Source organism: Antedon mediterranea, chromosome 9 (genome assembly GCF_964355755.1).
Source record: "Antedon mediterranea chromosome 9, ecAntMedi1.1, whole genome shotgun sequence".
NCBI classification, from domain to species: Eukaryota; Metazoa; Echinodermata; class Crinoidea; order Comatulida; family Antedonidae; genus Antedon; species Antedon mediterranea.
Window position 1 is genome coordinate 23,011,423 of NC_092678.1, and position 25,755 is coordinate 23,037,177.

General features: G+C 32.2%; 1 protein-coding gene and 2 long non-coding RNA genes across 4 annotated transcripts in view; 2 read left to right on the plus strand and 1 right to left on the minus strand.

Moving 5' to 3' along the window:
* Positions 1-3,886: 3,886 nt before the first annotated feature.
* Positions 3,887-5,114, plus strand: LOC140058494 (uncharacterized). Its single transcript, XR_011847014.1, has 3 exons — positions 3,887-4,019; positions 4,124-4,302; positions 4,965-5,114. It is a non-coding gene; the product is annotated as an uncharacterized lncRNA (long non-coding RNA).
* A 10,315-nt stretch (positions 5,115-15,429) lies between these two features.
* Positions 15,430-25,755, minus strand: part of LOC140058418 (uncharacterized) — a 43,936-nt gene continuing 33,610 nt past the window's right edge. For both annotated transcript variants that reach the window (XM_072104013.1, XM_072104014.1), the window contains exons 2-5: positions 17,656-17,840; positions 17,521-17,561; positions 17,014-17,056; positions 15,430-16,767 (exon numbers count right to left, since the gene is read on the minus strand). In XM_072104013.1, coding sequence (XP_071960114.1) covers positions 16,663-16,767; positions 17,014-17,056; positions 17,521-17,561; positions 17,656-17,835 — 369 coding nt within the window. In that variant the 5' untranslated portion in view covers positions 17,836-17,840 and the 3' untranslated portion in view covers positions 15,430-16,662. The remainder of the gene's footprint in view (positions 16,768-17,013; positions 17,057-17,520; positions 17,562-17,655; positions 17,841-25,755) is intronic.
* Positions 18,962-25,755, plus strand: part of LOC140058420 (uncharacterized) — a 47,159-nt gene continuing 40,365 nt past the window's right edge. The window contains exon 1 of the long non-coding RNA XR_011847004.1: positions 18,962-19,032. This is a non-coding gene — a long non-coding RNA (uncharacterized lncRNA). The remainder of the gene's footprint in view (positions 19,033-25,755) is intronic.

Consider the following 25,755-nt stretch of genomic DNA (forward strand, 5'->3'; position numbering starts at 1 on the left):
CTCATCCAGAGGATAGCCAGGTAAGATATTTCAAAAACTGAATGTTAAGCAAGCTTAAACTTAAATAGCAAAAATCAAGAAAGATATTTCTTTTTCATAGCATGGCTATGAAAGGTTAGATACTTTTTTTTATTCTACGGCATCCCATACCAAAATAAAAGCGTGTTCAGCAAAGAGTTTTTCTGTCAACCTCCTTCTGTTCTCGGTACTTTTGCCAGATATAGTGAGAACAATAACTGGGCTCAGAAAGCAAACTTTGTTGTAAAAGGTTCACTTAGTTGTAAACTAAACTTTTGGTAGAATCGAGACCATGTGTAGTTCGTCGTCTTAGTGAGATCTGTTGCATGCGTATTAGTTTTTTTGTCTTCTAAACTTTTTTTTGTAGAATCGAGACCATGTGTAGTTCATCGTCTTAGTGAGATCTGTTGCATGCGTATTAGTTTTTTTGTCTTCTTAACTTTTTTTGTAGAATCGAGACCATGTGTAGTTCATCGTCTTAGTGAGATCTGTTGCATAGCGTATTAGTTTTTTTGTCTTCTAAACTTTTTTTTGGTAGAATCGAGACCATGTGTAGTTCATCGTCTTAGTGAGATCTGTTGCATAGCGTATTAGTTTTTTTGTCTTCTGAACTTTTTTTTGGTAGAATCGAGACCATGTGTAGTTCATCGTCTTAGTGAGATCTGTTGCATAGCGTATTAGTTTCTTTGTCTTTTAAACTTTTTTTTGTAGAATCGAGACCATGTGTAGTTCATCGTCTTAGTGAGATCTGTTGCATGCGTATTAGTTTTTTTGTCTTCTAAACTTTTTTTTGTAGAATCGAGACCATGTGTAGTTCATCGTCTTAGTGAGATCTGTTGCATAGCGTATTAGTTTTTTTGTCTTCTAAACTTTTTTTTGGTAGAATCGAGACCATGTGTAGTTCATCGTCTTAGTGAGATCTGTTGCATAGCGTATTAGTTTTTTTGTCTTCTAAACTTTTTTTTGGTAGAATCGAGACCATGTGTAGTTCATCGTCTTAGTGAGATCTGTTGCATAGCGTATTAGTTTTTTTGTCTTCTAAACTTTTTTTTGGTAGAATCGAGACCATGTTTAGTTCATCGTCTTAGTGAGATCTGTTGCATAGCATATTAGTTTTTTTGTCTTCTAAACTTTTTTTTGTAGAATCGAGACCATGTGTAGTTCATCGTCTTAGTGAGATCTGTTGCATGCGTATTAGTTTCTTTGTCTTCTAAACTTTTTTTTGGTAGAATCGAGACCATGTGTAGTTCATCGTCTTAGTGAGATCTGTTGCATGCGTATTAGTTTCTTTGTCTTCTAAACTTTTTTTGGTAGAATCGAGACCATGTGTAGTTCATCGTCTTAGTGAGATCTGTTGCATAGCGTATTAGTTTTTTTGTCTTCTAAACTTTTTTTTGGTAGAATCGAGACCATGTTTAGTTCATCGTCTTAGTGAGATCTGTTGCATGCGTATTAGTTTCTTTGTCTTCTAAACTTTTTTTTGGTAGAATCGAGACCATGTTTAGTTCATCGTCTTAGTGAGATCTGTTGCATGCATATTAGTTTTTTTGTCTTCTAAACTTTTTTTTGTAGAATCGAGACCATGTGTAGTTCATCGTCTTAGTGAGATCTGTTGCATGCGTATTAGTTTCTTTGTCTTCTAAACTTTTTTTAGGTAGAATCGAGACCATGTTTAGTTCATCGTCTTAGTGAGATCTGTTGCATGCGTATTAGTTTTTTTGTCTTCTACACTTTTTTTGGTAGAATCGAGACCATGTGTAGTTCATCGTCTTAGTGAGATCTGTTGCATAGCGTATTAGTTTTTTTGTCTTCTAAACTTTTTTTTGGTAGAATCGAGACCATGTGTAGTTCATCGTCTTAGTGAGATCTGTTGCATGCGTATTAGTTTCTTTGTCTTTTAAACTTTTTTTGGTAGAATCGAGACCATGTGTAGTTCATCGTCTTAGTGAGATCTGTTGCATAGCGTATTAGTTTCTTTGTCTTCTAAACTTTTTTTTGTAGAATCGAGACCATGTGTAGTTCATCGTCTTAGTGAGATCTGTTGCATAGCGTATTAGTTTCTTTGTCTTCTAAACTTTTTTTTGTAGAATCGAGACCATGTGTAGTTCATCGTCTTAGTGAGATCTGTTGCATAGCGTATTAGTTTCTTTGTCTTCTAAACTTTTTTTTGGTAGAATCGAGACCATGTGTAGTTCATCGTCTTAGTGAGATCTGTTGCATAGCGTATTAGTTTCTTTGTCTTTTAAACTTTTTTTTGTAGAATCGAGACCATGTGTAGTTCATCGTCTTAGTGAGATCTGTTGCATAGCGTATTAGTTTCTTTGTCTTCTAAACTTTTTTTTGTAGAATCGAGACCATGTGTAGTTCATCGTCTTAGTGAGATCTGTTGCATAGCGTATTAGTTTCTTTGTCTTCTAAACTTTTTTTGGTAGAATCGAGACCATGTGTAGTTCATCGTCTTAGTGAGATCTGTTGCATAGCGTATTAGTTTCTTTGTCTTTTAAACTTTTTTTGGTAGAATCGAGACCATGTGTAGTTCATCGTCTTAGTGAGATCTGTTGCATAGCGTATTAGTTTCTTTGTCTTCTATGGGTACATGACCTTTTGTTTGTATGTATTTCTTTTTTTCAGTTGGCGTACAGTATCATCTGATAAATTCTAATTAAGTGTATCTGTCCATACCATTTGAGGTTGAATATACAGTAATGTACATATTTCATTGGGCACAACTGAAAGACAGTTTTGGCTAGACTTCTCAGTCGACGGTTGGACTCCTTTGCAGCCACTGCATGGTTCATTCTGTGAACAAACTTCTGATATCAAACTTCTATCAACTTTTGATATTTGAAACTGTTTGGAAGCCAGGCGTGTCATTTTGCGGTACCCAATCCGAAGCTGAAATAGGGTTACTTACTCAATGATTGTATAGAATAGGGATGTTCATTATTAATACGCGATACTACACATTTGGCTAATTAAAAAGGGGAAAAATTGTCTTGTGATTTACAAATACAGTATGTTGTGGTGCTGTATTCTTCGTGAGAAATTGGTTGTAAAAGGTTCACTGTAACATCTCAGACTCCGAATTTTTTACTAGAATAGTCGTCTTAGTTAACTACCATACCATACCATACCATATAAGTTTCCCCAACTAACTGAGTACTGACAGGTACAGTATTAAAACCTTCTTTGCTAGTACTGTAATGTTTTTATTTATTTCATATTTTCGTAACATTATTTAGTGGGATAACTGATCTGTAGTTTCACTGTATCCCTGTCCCCTTGGGTAGACCTCGTCATGCCACTACATGGTTCATTTCTTTACTATTACTACTTTGAAACCACATGTTTAAAAAAATGAATGCATTTAGTAAAAGTTTACTTTTATCAACTGTGTAAATAATATTTGTACTTAATTATTTGCTACTGTAAAAACTGTTTAAAAATGAGAGGTAATGTTGAAAGAGATAAAGCAATGCTGAAACTTTTGTGTAGCTACACTTTGTTAGCCAATGATGCGACAGAATAGGGATATTCATTATTACTACTGTATGTGATACTACACATTTGAAATTTGTATTATTCAGTGTAGGTACTCATTGATATTGTTCAGTCCTGGTTTTGTGATTGCCCCACCTGTAAAGATCTGTGTTATACTGTATGTAGTAACAATTGTTTAAATCATTTTCTAGATTCTACCGATGTTGTTTGAAAATTTGTATTATTCAGTCCTGTTTTTGTAATTGGTCATGTGAAAGCAGTAACCTGTAAAGGTCGGTGGTATACTGTATGTAGTAATAATTACTTTGTTAAATCATTTTTCAGTTTCTACTGATGTCGATGACTCCATTTACGTATTTAAGTAATGTGAAGGATTGGACGTGTAGCTCAGAAATTTGTGCGTTGGCTTTTACTAAAGAGTACCAAAGAAGCAAGCTAGATTTATGATATTGAAGAATTGGTGGATCATTTGAAGATGAACACCGAAATAATTATTTAGTGTAGGTAGTCATTGATGTTGTTCAGTCCTGGTTTTGTGATTGCCCCACCTGTAAAGATCTGTGTTGTACTGTATGTAGTAACAATTGTTTAAATCATTTTCTAGATTCTACCGATGTTGATGACTGCATTAACGTCTTTGGGTAAGGTGAAGGAATGGACGTGTGGCTCAGAAATGTTGGCGTTGCCTCCTACTAAACAGTACCAAAGAAGCAAGCTAGATTTATGATATTGAAGATTGTGTGGATCATTTGAAGATGATGAACACCGAAATAATTATTTAGTGTTGGTAGTCATGGATATTGTTCACTCCTGTTTTTTTTTTTAAACATTACCTGTTACTACTTTGAAACCACATGTTTAAAAAAATGAATGCATTAGTAAAAGTTCACTTTATCAACTGTGTAAATAATATTTGTACTTAATTATTTGCTACTGTAAAAACTGTTTAAAAATGAGAGGTAATGTTGAAAGAGATAAAGCAATGCTGAAACTGAAAGACCCTTTTGTGTAGCTACACTTTGTTAGCGGATGGTTGGACTTCTTTTGATATTTGAACCTGTTTAAATTCCCAATATTGGCACTTAATTATTTGCTACTGTATGCCAGGCGTGTGTCATTCAGCAGTACTCAATCAAAAGCTGAATTAGGGTTATTACTTATCAATGATGCGACAGAATAGGGATATTCATTATTACTATGTGATACTACACATTTAAAATTTGCCAAGTTGAAAAGGGGAAAAATTGTCTGGTGTGGTGTAGTGTTTCATACTAGGTTCATTATAGTGTACCAAAAAAGCAAGGTAGAAGAAGATGAACACCGAAATAATTATTTAGTGTAGGTACTCATTGATATTGTTCACTCCTGTTTTTGTAATTGCCCTACGTGAAATGAATAAAACAAGAATTCCTGTACGTAGTAATAATTGTTAAATAATTTTTCAGATTCTACCGATGTTGATGACTGCATTAACGTGTTTGGGTGAGGTGAGGGAATGGACGTGTAGCTCAGAAATGTTTGCGTTGTCTCCTACTAAAAAGTACCAAAGAAGCAAGCTAGATTTATGATATTGAAGAATGTGTGGATCATTTGAAGAAGATGAACACCGAAATAATTATTTAGTGTAGTGTTCATTGATTTTTTAGTCCTGTTGTTGTAATTGCCCTACATGAAGTGAATAAAACAAGAATTCCAACATATATAAACTTGATTTAGACACGAGACTGATGTGCAGTACAACTCGTTCAATCAATATTGATTGTTTTTACACAAGTTCGTGATACTGTATTACCAAAAAAAAATCAACACCATATAAATACGACAGAAAGAAACAAAATTACAGCAGAATCCCCCCGAGAAGTACCATACCGGTACTTATCGTGTAAACGGAAACCCTTATCGAAGTGTATAATTTATGGGGCTTCTACTGTAATACATAATAAATCTTTTTACCTTAAAATAAATTAGTGAGAAAACACACATTTTATATAGTATTTAGCCATTTTAAAAGTTGGATGTACACCATCGTAGATTACCATACCATGATGTTTTACAATGCATTTTTCAGATACGTTTTAAACAACTTAACTGAATTTGGAAGGGTGTCAACATTGAGACTATTCCATATAATTGCTCCACGATAAGACAGACTTTGTTTTTTAAAATCGGTTTTTGGCTTCGGGATGAATAGATGTGTATCACTGTGCCTTAGATTATAATTTATATCATTGTATGTAAATACATTATTTAGGTAAGGTGGGGCATTATCTGTCGAAACCTTATATATAACCATACAACATTCATATCTACCTTGATATAATAAAGGTGACCAATAAATTTGTCCCATGTTAGACCACACACGATTCGAGGTGTTCTGTTTTGGATAGTTTGAACTCTTTTCATTAGAGTTTGACTACTATTTAAAATAATAGCTACATCGTCTGAGCATATCCAATCCATTTAGAGCGTTACCTCGAATGTATTCATGATAAATGTTGGTCTGTTATGATACCGAGATGTTTGCAATATCGAACGCGTGGTACAGCATCGTTATTCAATTCAAGGAACATTTATTCACGTCCAAAAGACAAAAAGTAGCAAAAACAAAATGGCAAGTGATAAAACAAGAAAATGGACGAAGGCAAATCCCAAAAAGATTACAATCTTGTGACGGGATTGCCTTTACAAAATATTTGTTTTTTTTTAGCCAATCGTCGGTTTGTAGAAGTTCTTCATTTATATATATTTCATTTTCATTTTTTGAAGAACAATAAATTATAGTATCGTCAGCATACATTTATATATTGGATGTGTGTATAGTAAATAATTTTTCTTGTACTTATAGTAAATAATTTTTCTTGTACTTATAGTAAATAATTTTTCTTGTACTTATAGTAAATAATTTTTCTTGTACTTATAGTAAATAATTTTTCTTGTACTTATAGTAAATAATTTTTCTTGTACTTATAGTAAATAATTTTTCTTGTACTTATAGTAAATAATTTTTCTTGTACTTATAGTAAATAATTTTTCTTGTACTTATAGTAAATAATTTTTCTTGTACTTATAGTAAATAATTTTTCTTGTACTTATAGTAAATAATTTTTCTTGTACTTATAGTAAATAATTTTTCTTGTACTTATAGTAAATAATTTTTCTTGTACTTATAGTAAATAATTTTTCTTGTACTTATAGTAAATAATTTTTCTTGTACTTATAGTAAATAATTTTTCTTGTACTTATAGTAAATAATTTTTCTTGTACTTATAGTAAATAATTTTTCTTGTACTTATAGTAAATAATTTTTCTTGTACTTATAGTAAATAATTTTTCTTGTACTTATAGTAAATAATTTTTCTTGTACTTATAGTAAATAATTTTTCTTGTACTTATAGTAAATAATTTTTCTTGTACTTATAGTAAATAATTTTTCTTGTACTTATAGTAAATAATTTTTCTTGTACTTATAGTAAATAATTTTTCTTGTACTTATAGTAAATAATTTTTCTTGTACTTATAGTAAATAATTTTTCTTGTACTTATAGTAAATAATTTTTCTTGTACTTATAGTAAATAATTTTTCTTGTACTTATAGTAAATAATTTTTCTTGTACTTATAGTAAATAATTTTTCTTGTACTTATAGTAAATAATTTTTCTTGTACTTATAGTAAATAATTTTTCTTGTACTTATAGTAAATAATTTTTCTTGTACTTATAGTAAATAATTTTTCTTGTACTTATAGTAAATAATTTTTCTTGTACTTATAGTAAATAATTTTTCTTGTACTTATAGTAAATAATTTTTCTTGTACTTATAGTAAATAATTTTTCTTGTACTTATAGTAAATAATTTTTCTTGTACTTATAGTAAATAATTTTTCTTGTACTTATAGTAAATAATTTTTCTTGTACTTATAGTAAATAATTTTTCTTGTACTTATAGTAAATAATTTTTCTTGTACTTATAGTAAATAATTTTTCTTGTACTTATAGTAAATAATTTTTCTTGTACTTATAGTAAATAATTTTTCTTGTACTTATAGTAAATAATTTTTCTTGTACTTATAGTAAATAATTTTTCTTGTACTTATAGTAAATAATTTTTCTTGTACTTATAGTAAATAATTTTTCTTGTACTTATAGTAAATAATTTTTCTTGTACTTATAGTAAATAATTTTTCTTGTACTTATAGTAAATAATTTTTCTTGTACTTATAGTAAATAATTTTTCTTGTACTTATAGTAAATAATTTTTCTTGTACTTATAGTAAATAATTTTTCTTGTACTTATAGTAAATAATTTTTCTTGTACTTATAGTAAATAATTTTTCTTGTACTTATAGTAAATAATTTTTCTTGTACTTATAGTAAATAATTTTTCTTGTACTTATAGTAAATAATTTTTCTTGTACTTATAGTAAATAATTTTTCTTGTACTTATAGTAAATAATTTTTCTTGTACTTATAGTAAATAATTTTTCTTGTACTTATAGTAAATAATTTTTCTTGTACTTATAGTAAATAATTTTTCTTGTACTTATAGTAAATAATTTTTCTTGTACTTATAGTAAATAATTTTTCTTGTACTTATAGTAAATAATTTTTCTTGTACTTATAGTAAATAATTTTTCTTGTACTTATAGTAAATAATTTTTCTTGTACTTATAGTAAATAATTTTTCTTGTACTTATAGTAAATAATTTTTCTTGTACTTATAGTAAATAATTTTTCTTGTACTTATAGTAAATAATTTTTCTTGTACTTATAGTAAATAATTTTTCTTGTACTTATAGTAAATAATTTTTCTTGTACTTATAGTAAATAATTTTTCTTGTACTTATAGTAAATAATTTTTCTTGTACTTATAGTAAATAATTTTTCTTGTACTTATAGTAAATAATTTTTCTTGTACTTATAGTAAATAATTTTTCTTGTACTTATAGTAAATAATTTTTCTTGTACTTATAGTAAATAATTTTTCTTGTACTTATAGTAAATAATTTTTCTTGTACTTATAGTAAATAATTTTTCTTGTACTTATAGTAAATAATTTTTCTTGTACTTATAGTAAATAATTTTTCTTGTACTTATAGTAAATAATTTTTCTTGTACTTATAGTAAATAATTTTTCTTGTACTTATAGTAAATAATTTTTCTTGTACTTATAGTAAATAATTTTTCTTGTACTTATAGTAAATAATTTTTCTTGTACTTATAGTAAATAATTTTTCTTGTACTTATAGTAAATAATTTTTCTTGTACTTATAGTAAATAATTTTTCTTGTACTTATAGTAAATAATTTTTCTTGTACTTATAGTAAATAATTTTTCTTGTACTTATAGTAAATAATTTTTCTTGTACTTATAGTAAATAATTTTTCTTGTACTTATAGTAAATAATTTTTCTTGTACTTATAGTAAATAATTTTTCTTGTACTTATAGTAAATAATTTTTCTTGTACTTATAGTAAATAATTTTTCTTGTACTTATAGTAAATAATTTTTCTTGTACTTATAGTAAATAATTTTTCTTGTACTTATAGTAAATAATTTTTCTTGTACTTATAGTAAATAATTTTTCTTGTACTTATAGTAAATAATTTTTCTTGTACTTATAGTAAATAATTTTTCTTGTACTTATAGTAAATAATTTTTCTTGTACTTATAGTAAATAATTTTTCTTGTACTTATAGTAAATAATTTTTCTTGTACTTATAGTAAATAATTTTTCTTGTACTTATAGTAAATAATTTTTCTTGTACTTATAGTAAATAATTTTTCTTGTACTTATAGTAAATAATTTTTCTTGTACTTATAGTAAATAATTTTTCTTGTACTTATAGTAAATAATTTTTCTTGTACTTATAGTAAATAATTTTTCTTGTACTTATAGTAAATAATTTTTCTTGTACTTATAGTAAATAATTTTTCTTGTACTTATAGTAAATAATTTTTCTTGTACTTATAGTAAATAATTTTTCTTGTACTTATAGTAAATAATTTTTCTTGTACTTATAGTAAATAATTTTTCTTGTACTTATAGTAAATAATTTTTCTTGTACTTATAGTAAATAATTTTTCTTGTACTTATAGTAAATAATTTTTCTTGTACTTATAGTAAATAATTTTTCTTGTACTTATAGTAAATAATTTTTCTTGTACTTATAGTAAATAATTTTTCTTGTACTTATAGTAAATAATTTTTCTTGTACTTATAGTAAATAATTTTTCTTGTACTTATAGTAAATAATTTTTCTTGTACTTATAGTAAATAATTTTTCTTGTACTTATAGTAAATAATTTTTCTTGTACTTATAGTAAATAATTTTTCTTGTACTTATAGTAAATAATTTTTCTTGTACTTATAGTAAATAATTTTTCTTGTACTTATAGTAAATAATTTTTCTTGTACTTATAGTAAATAATTTTTCTTGTACTTATAGTAAATAATTTTTCTTGTACTTATAGTAAATAATTTTTCTTGTACTTATAGTAAATAATTTTTCTTGTACTTATAGTAAATAATTTTTCTTGTACTTATAGTAAATAATTTTTCTTGTACTTATAGTAAATAATTTTTCTTGTACTTATAGTAAATAATTTTTCTTGTACTTATAGTAAATAATTTTTCTTGTACTTATAGTAAATAATTTTTCTTGTACTTATAGTAAATAATTTTTCTTGTACTTATAGTAAATAATTTTTCTTGTACTTATAGTAAATAATTTTTCTTGTACTTATAGTAAATAATTTTTCTTGTACTTATAGTAAATAATTTTTCTTGTACTTATAGTAAATAATTTTTCTTGTACTTATAGTAAATAATTTTTCTTGTACTTATAGTAAATAATTTTTCTTGTACTTATAGTAAATAATTTTTCTTGTACTTATAGTAAATAATTTTTCTTGTACTTATAGTAAATAATTTTTCTTGTACTTATAGTAAATAATTTTTCTTGTACTTATAGTAAATAATTTTTCTTGTACTTATAGTAAATAATTTTTCTTGTACTTATAGTAAATAATTTTTCTTGTACTTATAGTAAATAATTTTTCTTGTACTTATAGTAAATAACCCGAGCTTGGTGGCGCTATTACTTATAGTAAATAACCCGAGCTTGGTGGCGCTATTACTTATAGTAAATAACCCGAGCTTGGTGGCGCTATTACTTATAGTAAATAACCCGAGCTTGGTGGCGCTATTACTTATAGGAAATAACCCGAGCTTGGTGGCGCTATTACTTATAGGAAATAACCCGAGCTTGGTGGCGCTATTACTTATAGGAAATAACCCGAGCTTGGTGGCGCTATTACTTATAGGAAATAACCCGAGCTTGGTGGCGCTATTACTTATAGGAAATAACCCGAGCTTGGTGGCGCTATTACTTATAGGAAATAACCCGAGCTTGGTGGCGCTATTACTTATAGGAAATAACCCGAGCTTGGTGGCGCTATTACTTACAGGAAATAACCCGAGCTTGGTGGCGCTATTACTTACAGGAAATAACCCGAGCTTGGTGGCGCTATTACTTACAGGAAATAACCCGAGCTTGGTGGCGCTATTACTTACAGGAAATAACCCGAGCTTGGTGGCGCTATTACTTACAGGAAATAACCCGAGCTTGGTGGCGCTATTACTTACAGGAAATAACCCGAGCTTGGTGGCGCTATTACTTACAGGAAATAACCCGAGCTTGGTGGCGCTATTACTTACAGGAAATAACCCGAGCTTGGTGGCGCTATTACTTACAGGAAATAACCCGAGCTTGGTGGCGCTATTACTTACAGGAAATAACCCGAGCTTGGTGGCGCTATTACTTACAGGAAATAACCCGAGCTTGGTGGCGCTATTACTTACAGGAAATAACCCGAGCTTGGTGGCGCTATTACTTACAGGAAATAACCCGAGCTTGGTGGCGCTATTACTTACAGGAAATAACCCGAGCTTGGTGGCGCTATTACTTACAGGAAATAACCCGAGCTTGGTGGCGCTATTACTTACAGGAAATAACCCGAGCTTGGTGGCGCTATTACTTACAGGAAATCTGCGCTAATGTCAGTTAGTGCAACAGTTGCTCATGGTCCCAACAACTTCCTATCGGACATACCGGAGCCGTCAACACCACCCACCACAGGTGGCTCTGTCTCATACGGTCCATCCACACTTGACCTGAATAAGTGCAATCAGTATCAAGCACCTACATCTGTCGTTCTTGCTACCCCACCGGGGTACCAACTATCCATCACCCACTCCAAAGCCATCCAGGGTAGAACATCTACATCCCGGACACCCGGAGTCAAATTGCACTAACCAACTATCCTCAACAACTCAAACTTGCATATACATACTCATATACACCATGACAACAAACAAGTGTCGTCCTGCCACTTTATTTCACACTATCGCCCAACAAAGAAACATGCATATTCATGCACACATATTAATACTGCCTACTAACGACGCATAAACTCAACAACCTACTTCCAACAACATTATGCACATACATATATACTTCCATAACAATTTACATATTCATTACCCACCTCCTGCCTTTTCATTGGTCTATTATAGTCAACCACTGAGTCCATTGACTCAAATCCCACTGCCTTTTTTACACTATTAACCTACGCGCCTCCTGCTTCCTCATTGGCCGCTTAACATGATTCCATCCCTCAATTTCTAATTAACCCAATGATTCTATTAACTTTCCTTGATGACTCAATGGAGTAAACGTGTGCTTACAGCCCAGAGGGTTGTGGGTTCGAATCCCAAGCCTACCTCCTTTCTTTTTACTTCTCCACTGTTTTCATACCTCCGCTTCTACATATTATTCATAGTTACTTGCCTGCCGGTTAATTTACGCCGTATCCACAAATCACCATCATTTCACATAACATATTATAATTACAATACGTACGCGTCTCTTGCGTTCTCATTGGCCGCCTAAAATTATTCCATCACTCAATTTCTAAATACCCCACTCAGTTTATTGACTTGCCGCGATGACTCAATGTACTAAACGTGTGCTTACGGCCTACAGGGTTGTGGGTTCGAATCTCTCCAAAGGTAACTTCTTCCTCTTCATTTCTTTTCCACCGCCTGATTTCATACCTCCGCATTACGTATTACTCGTAGGTACGCACATGCCTTCTTCTGCATTTATTAACATAATTACGCGCTATCCGCCCTTTCAACATAACACCTTCATATATTCATCAACGCCATTACCAATCACAATACGTATAATTATATCCTGTACTCACGTACGCGTCTCGTGCGTTCTAATTGGTCGCTTCCATCCCTCAATTTCTAATTAACCCAAAGATTCTATTGACTTGCCGCCATGACTCAATGTAGTAAACGTGTGCTTACGGCCTACAGGGTTGTGGGTTCGAATCTCTCCCACGGCAACTTCTTTCCAATTTCCTTTCTTCTTTTTTCCCCCACCACTGTTTCTATACGTCCGCATTACGTATTATTCATAGACTTAAAACAATAAAACTATTAAATACAACATTACTGGCGGTGTCCCTTTCTACGAATTTATTACCAGTAACCACAATTATTAATAGTTACCGCCCGGTATCCTCCCTCTGAAACAATCCGCATCATTTCCAAATTCAACATCTTACATTCGGAGGAGAACAGCTTATTAGGCTTACTAATCATTCTTGGATAATAACTTCCTTACAGGGACGACACGTGTACAGAAGTTACTTTCTATGACGCGTTATACTCCCATTGCAACATTCCGCATCATTTCCAACTCAACTATATTTACAAGTCTGTCCACGTTCAACGCAACTTCATACGATTACCCCGTGCGTGTGGTACGTACGTCACTACGCTTGCGTATATTTTATATGATATATTTCAGCCCCCGATCACATACAACAAAAACTTACAAAGGTCCTACTTCAACGCAACTTCATACATTTACCGCTTGCCCGTGCGTGGGGTACGTACGTCACTACGTTCGCGTATATTTCACATAATACATTTTAGCCCCCAATCACATACAACAAAAACTTACAAAGGTCCTACTTCAACGCAACTTCATACATTTACCGCTTGCCCGTGCGTGGGGTACGTACGTCACTACGTTCGCGTATATTTCATATAATACATTTTAGCTCCCGATCACATACAACAAAAAGTTATAAAGGTCCTACTTCAACGCAACTTCATACATTTACCGCTTGCCCGTGCGTGGGGTACGTACGTCACTACGTTCGCGTATATTTCACATAATACATTTTAGCCCCCAATCACATACAACAAAAAGTTATAAAGGTCCTACTTCAACGCAACTTCATACATTTACCGCTTGCCCGTGCGTGGGGTACGTACGTCACTACGTTCGCGTATATTTCACATAATACATTTTAGCTCCCGATCACATACAACAAAAAGTTATAAAGGTCCTACTTCAACGCAACTTCATACATTTACCGCTTGCCCGTGCGTGGGGTACGTACGTCACTACGTTCGCGTATATTTCATATAATACATTTCAGCTCCCGATCACATACAACAAAAAGTTATAAAGGTCCTACTTCAACGCAACTTCATACATTTACCGCTTGCCCGTGCGTGGGGTACGTACGTCACTACGTTCGCGTATATTTCATATAATACATTTTAGCCCCCAATCACATACAACAAAAACTTACAAAGGTCCTACTTCAACGCAACTTCATACGATCACCGCTTGCCCGTGCGTGGGGTACGTACGTCACTACGCTTGCGTATATTTTATATGATATATTTCAGCCCCCGACCACATACAACAAAAACTTACAAAGGTCCTACTTCAACGCAACTTCATACGATCACCGCTTGCCCGTGCGTGGGGTACGTACGTCACTACGCTTGCGTATATTTTATATGATATATTTCAGCCCCCGATCACATACAACAAAAAGTAACAAAGGTCCACATTCAACGCAACTTCTTACGATTACCCCGTGCGTGTGGTACGCACGTCACTACGCTTGCGTATATTTTATATGATATATTTCAGCCCCCGATCACATACAACAAAAACTTACAAAGGTCCTACTTCAACGCAACTTCATACGATCACCGCTTGCCCGTGCGTGGGGTACGTACGTCACTACGCTTGCGTATATTTTATATGATATATTTCAGCCCCCGATCACATACAACAAAAAGTTACAAAGGTCCACATTCAACGCAACTTCTTACGATTACCCCGTGCGTGTGGTACGTACGTCACTACGTTCGCGTATACTTTCTTTGCTACAATGTATCTTTTGCATTAAGTAATATCTATATATCATTACTAACCACTTCAACAGCACATTTTCTCTTTGCCCACATTGCCAAATGTTCCAGCGTTCCACTTGCAAAGTACACAATATTCCCGTCTGCGTCGACACCCCCCTATTCTCCACACGCCCATGTGTGCGTACTTCTTCAGGGGCCATTCCAAACACTCTCTCAGACAATCCCGATAGAAGCCCTCCCAACCATCACTTATTAAAACAATTCTCCTCGGTATCTCTTCACCTACGCAATTCAATTATACATCTTCACGTAACGGTCGTGTCATACATACGTGTTTCCAAACACTACATCCCTTGACTCTAAATTAAATCTTCCCATACCTGAAGATATCAACGTAGCTGAGTAGTAGTAATTTTGTTTATTTTATTTATTTCATTTATATGTAATTTACTTTCTATGGACCAGAGTTTCCGAAATAAAATATTGAATGAATGAATATATATTTCAATTACCGTTGCCTTTCGTCTGCTTCAATATGCTATAACAGGGTCATTAAAAATCATCAATATCATTTATTTTCCAATAATGTTACATAACTTTACAGAAAACATCAGTTGTTGACTTACTCATGCTTACAATACAATATTTATTCCCTTACCAAAACATACATTTCCAAATACAATCATAATGTGCCACAGTTACATTTCTATTTCTTAAACTTATTTCTCACATTTATTATTCTCTTATTCTCACTATTTACATATCTATCATTAGCAAACGATATGTCATGGAAATGTTTCTGGGTTGGTATAAGAAGTTCTTTTACTTCTTCATCTCATCTCTCAAACAGTTCCTATTTATCGTTACCATTTAACTTAATGTAAATGTCCATTTGTTGGACTGTTTCAAATAATTGTTAAAGACATATGAATATTACTACATAATTATATTACACACTTATACTACCATTCTATTCTAACTCATCTCCTATATAATACAATTTACTGTACAGAAACATCAACTTAAGTATTATTATGAATGCCGTATTCTTGTCAGACAGTACAACCTCCATAAGGGGACACCTTCGAGACCCAACTAATTCCACCCTGGAAAGTCCAAACAACAAATACACCAAAATGAAAACTAAAGAAATTCAGAAGATTTCAAACTTACAATGGTATAAATGATTACAATATTATAATTTACTGTCTCCAGATTAGGGGTTTCTCACTGGTGAGCTTGTACTGTATTACGATATAACAGATTCAACTCACTTAAAGACAAACAAAACCTGTCACTAATACACAAGAACATACTTCAACCTACTATACAACACCATAACTATCAACATTAATGTTAATATAGACTATTGACTGCTACTACCATAGCATCAACGTGAATACAATTTACAAACATTTACTGGACCGGTCTTTCACATGTAAACTCCCTCAACTGTCGCATCAAAACATCCATTTACAAACACTGAGTGCACTGGTCCGGTCACTCATAAGTCACTATAGGAACTTCTTTAATTTGTTTGTTTATTCTGAGTATATAATGTGCATATACACTCATATGCCTTCAACAAAGTATTTTCTACTCTACTATTTACAGTCAAACAAAAGATCCTTCAAACACTATAATTAATATACAATATAACGATCTGTGCTGGGGAATTGGGGTGGCTGCTGACAATACAAACCGGACACTATTTACACACACAGGCCGTGGAGAATCGATGCCTCATTCTTTACCAGGGCTGGAACTTTTCTTGATACGTTTTTCTGTACAACTTCAAAATTATTCATTCTAAATTCATGGCTTCTGCCCCTTATGTCTTGTGCCTCTACTGACTATAACTACAGACTTGTAGGTTCATGAATATTGAAACTATTCAATTTTTACTTCATCCTGGTTCACTGGCTTCATAAAATCAAATAAATTCTTCCACATGTCTTTATGCTTTATTAGAACTTCTAAAATTTTTTTGCTGAGCTACAGAAATAATTTCAACATATTATTATTAATATTATTTATTATTTTAATCCTAATATTATGGGAAAAGCTGGCTTCTGCTGGAGTCATTAACTTCTTTTTTGCATTACAACCCCGCCATTGAAACCTACAGAACAATCTATTCCAATCTATGTTCCTATATGTCTGTTCAACTATGTGACTTTTCTTCGCCTGTCACATTTCAAGGACCTATAACTTTATGTTTAGTACATACAAAATACTTACTGCTTCAGCCAATAACATCAATATGTTAATTTCTTCGTCAATCCTGCAAATGCAAATGCAATACCAATTATTATATATATTATTATTATTTCGGAATTATTCATGACTTCCACTGTTTCACACACCTCCCTATTTCAACATAACATAATGCCAGGGAATCTTTATACCGACAGATCAAACTACATTTGTTGCTATCCCAAACACAGAGCCACCTTCTCATTTCACTTCTTATGCATAGATATTACTACACTACTAAGGCGTCCATAAAACACAATTTATCACTTTCATAACTTGGACTGCATTAATGTGTTTAACCATTACAACATCAGATCTTCTCCAACGTGTGTTTTTGCACAATGAACATACAAAACTATGTTTCAAGTTACAAATACTATAGGACACTCATACTTCAATCATACTACACAATCGTCAATCAACTTGATCGATCACTAAACTATAAACCACTGTACTATTTAATTATATTACAAGCAGCTCTCAACTTCTTACCCCTCATGAACATCTTCTTGATTGTCAATACGAAGTTTAAGCTGCCAAAACAAAAACAAACAGATTTCTACTTATTATTCTTCCTTGCAATTGTCTTAATGTTAAGTTCGGTTACCTGCATAAATAAATACTTACTTGTTCAAACTTCTGTTGATATGCTCTTAAAGCATAATTTGACTTTTTTCTTTCAATTTCTATCTTTTTTGAGGTCATTAACCCTTTCTGCCATTCGTCCACTTCATTGTTTCTTTCTATTGATAGCTCGAGATATATCTTCACTCTTTCCATATTTGATACTCTCATTTTGGGATTCATATTTTCTACAAAACATAAAAAGACAATGTTCACATCTAAAACTGATACACAGTATCTTAAAGCCATCTTCACTTCATCTGGTCCTACAACTGTTCTTAATTCCTATTGTAAAATGGAGAGTTTATAGTTAGTAAGTCTGGTAGATTAAGAATGATGCGTATTAAAACAACTCGATTTAGGAATTCCTTTCTACCTTTAATAAAAACAAACCTAGATAAGATAATTATAATTTTCATTGTTGAAAAAAATTTTGGAATTTTGCAAGTTTTGTAAATTTTTTCTACTAATTGAGTGTATTCTTTTTCGCAACAAGAAGACAAATTTCATACTGTACTATTTTGGTTTGTATGACAATAAAAGATCTGTATCTGTATCTGTATATAGACTCATACAATGTTTACACTCACTTTATTGTTATGTTTCCCCAAATTAGTGCCTCTCATATACATATACCTTCATTTACACATGGGTTAATTTATATTAATTTAATTTTGCATTAAAGCAAGGCTATAAAAAGTGTTTTTGTTTTGTTACCCACTGCTGTCTCTTACTAAACATTTCAATATGCCAATTGCCCAATCAAAAATCAGTCTAGGGGGTGGAGACTGATCGTTTCCAAACTACAGGTAAACCTTTGGATCTCTCTGCGTCCTACATATTGCTCTTCCCGTATAAACACGGTATTTGATTAAGCAACAGAGGCAACAAGTTCACGTTTGTTTTATTTCTCTTTCTCTTATTGGGTATTTTCAGATTTTAATTCGACGACCACCCACTCATTTCACAGGTTAGTTTGGAGCACAAAATGCAGCCTATATACAACTTTATTTCTCATATCGATGCCTTCCATGCAGCAGAAACACACTCTTCTACATTGTACATAAAATACTCATTGTTATTTTATGCTTATTATATAGCTCCTCTTAAATACTGATAATATCTCACTATTCAGTGAACCATTATTTTGTACTTCCCTAACCACTAACAGTTGCATAGATGTTTTATATCCTTTAAACACAGTACAATCTTTGTATACACAGGTTATGAATTACTTCCCTCGTGGGTGGGTAAATATAATACTAAGCATATAAGGAAGTAAGCACATTCTACCTTCCTTCTGGTACTACTAGTACGACTTGTCTCAAATCTTATTCAAAGGACATAATACTGGATATAGATTTGTGTTATTTTAATTTCGTAAGTATTCCATTAATGATTATTATTTCATTTTTCGGCTATGTCAGTTTATCCAGGTAAGCTAGGAATGAATACAGTAGACTACATAAACCAGAAAGGGTGTTGGTAGTCTATCATTGCCTGGATACACACCCTCCCACTGCCCACTCAACAACAGGTCTTCATGACGACGCTGATACGTTGCCACCAGAGGGTGCCATAGCGGACGGGTAGGGGTGTTCCACTTCGTGGTCCATGTTCGTTTATCTAGGTGGCCTCAGCGTGCATTGCAATACACTTATTACACATATTATTGTACTAAAAACATATGGTTTACTGCACTAACTGCAGAACTACAACACACCTAACCAGCAAGCAACCAAGTAACTAACTAACTATTTGCAGTGTGGAAAATTGCCCCTTCAACGGAATACAGTACGCACCATCACAAACATTTCTACATTTACAGACTCAGAAGGTCTACAAATTCACCGTAAAATCATCAATGTTACGATTAATAACAGTAAACAGCAATACAAACACATTTCTGGCCAGTTTTTACATTATTAAATAACATAATATACTGTACGGTTCATATATTTCCTCAACATTTCAAATAAACAAAATAACATGTTTTGATGCGACTAATGTTTTCATTATAAAATACAAATAATTTAAGGATAACGACGCTGAACAGACCAGGGGTGGATCCAGGATGTTGTAAGAGGGGGGCTCAGACAGAACCCCCACGGTTAGACCTGTGGCAAAGAGAATTTCGGACATGAAATCGTACTTTCGCACATAACATTCATGATAAAATGGCACCGTCCTCCATCTACTTGCCCTGGAAATGACACAGAAATCAGCAAAATGATCAAACTTTTTCTGTCTGGTAAACACAATGACTAAACATTTGTTTGCATATGTTACACTTACTACAGATGCGTGTTCTTTTTATGGGAACCGTTGATTGTTCAGTCAATCATTATTACTTTATTTCCACTAGATAATGATTCAGTACATGATATTGATTGCTGTTATACTCAAAATTGTGTATAGCCCCCTCTATTACAATACATTCCACAAACATAACTCTGACTCACCTCATGTTTGTATTGTAATCAATATTGGCCTACGTTACTATTATACATACAGTAAATCTTCTAATTGTAACCCTGAGTTTTATTTTTAGGGTGGGACTATTAGAAGGGGGGTTACTATTACTAATCTTAAATTAGGCACTTGAAAATAGTAACCCACCTCCAAATTCTCCCATCAGCAACTCATAGCAAAATAATAAAACAGTACAAATAAACAAATTTGGGTGAACTATAACTTTATTTTATAAACTCAAAAATACTCAATCCTCCCTCACTCCCGAGATCAACATGCATTATCTCCTTATTTTCAAAATTACTTACTTGAACAGCCCATCAGGGATTACCATTGCCTCAGTATAGATTTACTATATTTCTTTATCTCCTTTCAGGTTTCACTTCATAACCACATCAACTCACATAACAATTATTCGCAATAAATTGACAGCTGAGTAAAGAGCTCAATAATGTACTGAAGTGTATTTACTCTCATTAATGTATAATAATACAATAATGTATTTATTTAATAATGTACAGTATTTACAATAATGTATTTATATTTAAGTGTGTATGTATTATTTTTCACTGTAAACTTGTTGCACTGAGACTGTGCCTCTGATTTAAAAGAGATACAATAAAAGTTCAGTTCAGTAGGCTATACAGCTTAACAATTCAATAATCAATTCTAATCTATAATTTATCACTTCTCGGTATCAATTGTGTTGTATATTTTCATATCTAGATTCTAGGTGGTATTTCTTTGATCACACAAGTTACCATATGACACCCAAAAAAAGAAATGGCTCTCCACAATAAATGCCTCCCTCCCGGGAACAATTAACACCTCAGGTCGTATATTAATTAGTGTACATACAGCTACATACTGTATAATATACCATGGTGAAATGATGTGTGACAAATCAGATTATGCTTAATAATTGACACACCATGAAGTATCTCCATAAACACGTGCCGTGGCAATCAATTCACAGTACAATAAAAAACATAAACAGGTAACAAGCAAATCGATTTGGTTTTTACCGTCTTGTTTCTGCTGCTAAGAAATTAGGGTTAATTTCACACGGTTATTAACCTGTTACTTTTTTGCAGCAGAAACAGGACATTACACGTGGTGCGTGCGGCGATTCCATCTTCCCCCCGGGAATAAAAATTGCTCAAACATCTGTTTGATGTTATGTCATGCTAAAGAGTTCAAAAGATTCCATAATAATAACAATCAAACATTCATATTGCGGCAATTTTAATTTTATTTATTCTACTTTTTAAAAGAATCAAAAGTGCGTATAATGTTTGACAAGAGGGAACAATTTAGATTAAAGCTGAGGAATTCAACTGAATCACTGGTTATGCTAAATTAAATTTCTTCCCAACAATCTGAAAACACTACATGTTTTTTATTCTGTTTTCATTCTGAAAGTCAGATGTTCCGGCGTTTGTAAACAAGACAATATCCTAAATATAGGTGTGAGGCAAGGTCACTCACATCTGTCTAGCTACTTGAAAATTAATTACTTAAACAGATCATTTGATCTGGTTCAATGTCCAGTGTCTTCCTCAAAGTCCAGTTTTCACAACATAACCAAGGCTGTGTTCAGATGTTAACCTGTGTCTTAAGGTGTAAAAGGTCACTTGGATCATCTGTATGGTTACATTACAACGTACTACCCATACATATTTTAACTGCCTGCTCTCTTCCATCCAGTTTCCCCACAATTCAGACTTTTACAGTACAGTTAGTAGTAGATGTAACACATTATCATAATCATACTCCAACACTCCCGGTTTTGCACGAATGGAAAGGATATTCCCCACACATACCCACCACGCGATATCGCTTGTGACATCTTACACTGACAGATAGAAGCCGCTGTTGACACCAACAAAAACATCATCTCCCGATTGTTTAATTTCAGATATTGCTATGTATGCATTATTCAAATGTTTTCAATCAAAACCAAATCCTGTGTAAAATTATATATATACTATTCACACTTCCATACTGTATCTTTATAAAGCACACACCGACTACTTGTTAACCACTAAATAATTATTTGCATTGTGAATGTGATTACCTTTATGGATCACCTAAGCTGTTGATAGACCGTGTTTATATTCAAAGCATCCACATAATCTTGTCTGTTGTACAAACAAGTCAACAGATGTCAATGTTACTATCAATCAATATTTATTTATTTATTTATTTATTTGGAATTACACCTTTAGATCGGTGGCACACTTAGCACAAAGGTGCATCCTTCACAATATAAAATATAACAATTAACAGAAAAGTAAAAAAAAGGCAAAAGCAACTAACTATCAACCCCTATCCTACCCCTACCCCCCCCCCCAATTTACATCGATACATACAGTAGATCATTACTTTACACAATGAATACAAAACAAGATATAGTAAAAGTGTATGAAATAAAATAAAATCAACTGATAAACACAGCTTATTACGAAACCCCCCCCCCCCCCCCCCCCCACTTTTTTTTTCAATTTACTACCAGCAACATGCATGACTTAACATTATATGGCGATTAATCAATTATGTCTTAACATATAATTCATTAATTATACCTCAGCGTTTATCTGTAATTATTGCTGTCATCAGCAGAATTATTTAGAAAACAAACCATGAAATTGAAACCAATAAGTACAGTAATTTATTTCTTTGTAAAGCCTACTTTAAATAACCCTAACAACTTTGTAAAGCAATCGCCTTTCCAGGATGCATCACATATAAAATATTTGTCATTGTTGTCTTTGGTTTATTTCAGAAATATTTATTTCATTTACTCTAAATATCAGAACAAGTCAATAACAAATTAATACATTTATTCATCACATTAATGACAATATGGAGCGAGTCAAATGAATAATTTTATAGTACTGTCCCATTGACCATAATTATACCTACAGTAATAACAACTTCTATATTTTAATACATACCTGATAGTTTATGTATAGTACTACTATGTTACAGAATGTATCTAGTTATAACAACATCAGACAGCAGCTCCTACTGTACAATACACGGTATACACGGTTCACAGGTATTTATAACAAGATTATAGGTCACTGATCTGTGGAAAATGTGGCCAGTAGGCGCGACTTAATGATTGACATAATCTCATAATTGACGTAACATATCAAGTATTAATCCTTTCCCTCCATTCAGAATCTCTATCAATAATATTTACAATCAATTGATAGTCAAGTACAATGACAATTCATGGTAAATATTATACTGTAACTCAATATGCAAAGTGTATTATGCCATTACCGTTCTACCATCTTTTATACCTCCATGGTTCTACTGATTCAATAACTTAAGATATACTGTAATAATCCACGTCTATATTGTGGCCAAACCTGATCAAATGCATATTCTGTTTTCAGAAATTTGCTAAACAAAATGAGTATTTTTATTAACATTTTTTTATAATACATCACAAATATTGGATTTCCTTCCAAATAGCCTACCGTATTAATATAGTAAACTAAGTAACTTGGTAGTTGCTCTAAACATATTGATAGAAAAACGTCAAGAAACTCAACAGTTCTTTTCACAACTAATATACCAAATCACCTTGTTGACACACGATAGGATATCACCTTTTGGCCAATCTATCTCCAAAAATATCTCTTTCACAAAACCACATTTGGCCTTTTGTAGACAAACAAAAGAAAACGTCCACAACGTACTGTAGGTGTGATGCAAGATCACTCACATTAATTATCTGTCTGGCTACTTGTTGTATTTATTGAAACTAATATTATAACATCAATTCCCTTATTGTTTTCAATTACATGGCTTCCTCCCCAAATAATTCTGCTGATGACAGCAATAATCACAGATAAACACCATTGTTATTGTTATTATATGCAACAACATTCAGCATGAGGGAATAATTTATTTCGCTCACCTTTCTGGGATCACTCAATCCACTGATGTGACATATTTGTCTTTGTTGATACAAATAAAAATAAATAATGGCCTGATTAATGTCCTGGGTTATTTCTGATTTATTGATTTCATTTAACAGAAGTGCCAAATGTGCCACAATTGAAGAATTGCACGACAGAAATGAACAATTAATAAACACGACCGGAAATCACCTTGAATCCAAAATTTCCCATTTTCCTCTAAAGACATTATTAAACACAATATTGTTTCATGGTTTGCATGGCAAGGAAATCAACCAACTTCCTAATCTCTGTTCACTTTCTTTACAACCAATGCAATAAATTCAAAATTATACAATACATTCCCATCAACAAAATTGTTTCCAAGTCCACATTTTATGGTCACAACTTCATTGTCATTTATTCAGTGTGTTACTTCAAAATATATTTATATTTCAATAGTTCTGATTATTGTTTTGTTTTTTTATGATGATTAAACTCCTATCATTATTTGAACGGCTATTGAAACTAATTCCTTTGTGCTTATATACAATGACAGTTATTAAACAAATATTCCATAACTAGTTAAACCTATGAACAATGTGTAGAGGTATATCAGCTCATTACGCTTAAATCCGATACTAGTAATAGTTGAATACATTTGGGAAAATTACACTTAAACCAACAGTAGTGTTGTTGTTTACTGCCAACAAATTATTATCTGAATTAAATATGATACAGTAGTAGACACCCGCCCATCACTATGGAAACCAATGTGATTTTACTTGTTTAAAAACATTGATGTTACCGAAGGCTTCTATAAGTATTCCCAAGTTCACTTATTCACGCACTTGATATTCCCCCAAATGCCAAATGTTTCCAATTGCAACTTATCCCAGATTTTTAATAGTGACTCTGCCTCTCGTTTGGTTCATTCCCACATTGCAATTTGCCACTTTAAAGGGGGATTCTGGGTTTAAAATTGCTTTTAAATATCGTTTATTTATTAAATAAAAAAAAATATAACAATATAGACATGTCGGAATGAAGAAGTAATAACGAGAAATTTAAAAAATTTAATTTCATATACATTTTAGGGTAAATTCATGGAAAGTCCTGTTTTTCAGCAGCTTAGGGAAGCTCATTAATATTCATGAGATATTCACAAAATCACGTCACCAGTGGATTCCAAACTCGCGACGTCATGTACGTTGTGTTTGTCAACTAGGCCTAATTTACATCTCTCTTCCCTGTCAAACGACGACCACCCGATCATTGTGAAATACATTTTTTGTAGATTTTCTAAGCTAGGCCTAAAGTGTAATAATAACAGTAGTAGCATATATTTATTTGACATTTAATGAAATACAAAATTTAGTACAAATTACGGAGTCATAAAGTATACTATTTTTATACCTCTATAGTACAGATCGTATTATCGGCTTCACGTACAATACTACTCTAGGCCTAGCCTAATGGGCGAGAGCCATTCTGACTATAGGGATTCCATGCCACGATGGCTACGTTAAAACAATGGGGCCCATGGGCCTAGCTAGCCTACTGCTACTAGACGATTGGCCCATAAATAACAAAACCCATCCTATCAACCAAAACAATCTAAACCTAAAAGTTAAAACGTTCTACAAAATCGGCTGTAAATATTGAAGCAAAACAAGGTCCGATCGCCGTCCACATGTATGGTGTCCCGATCGTCTAA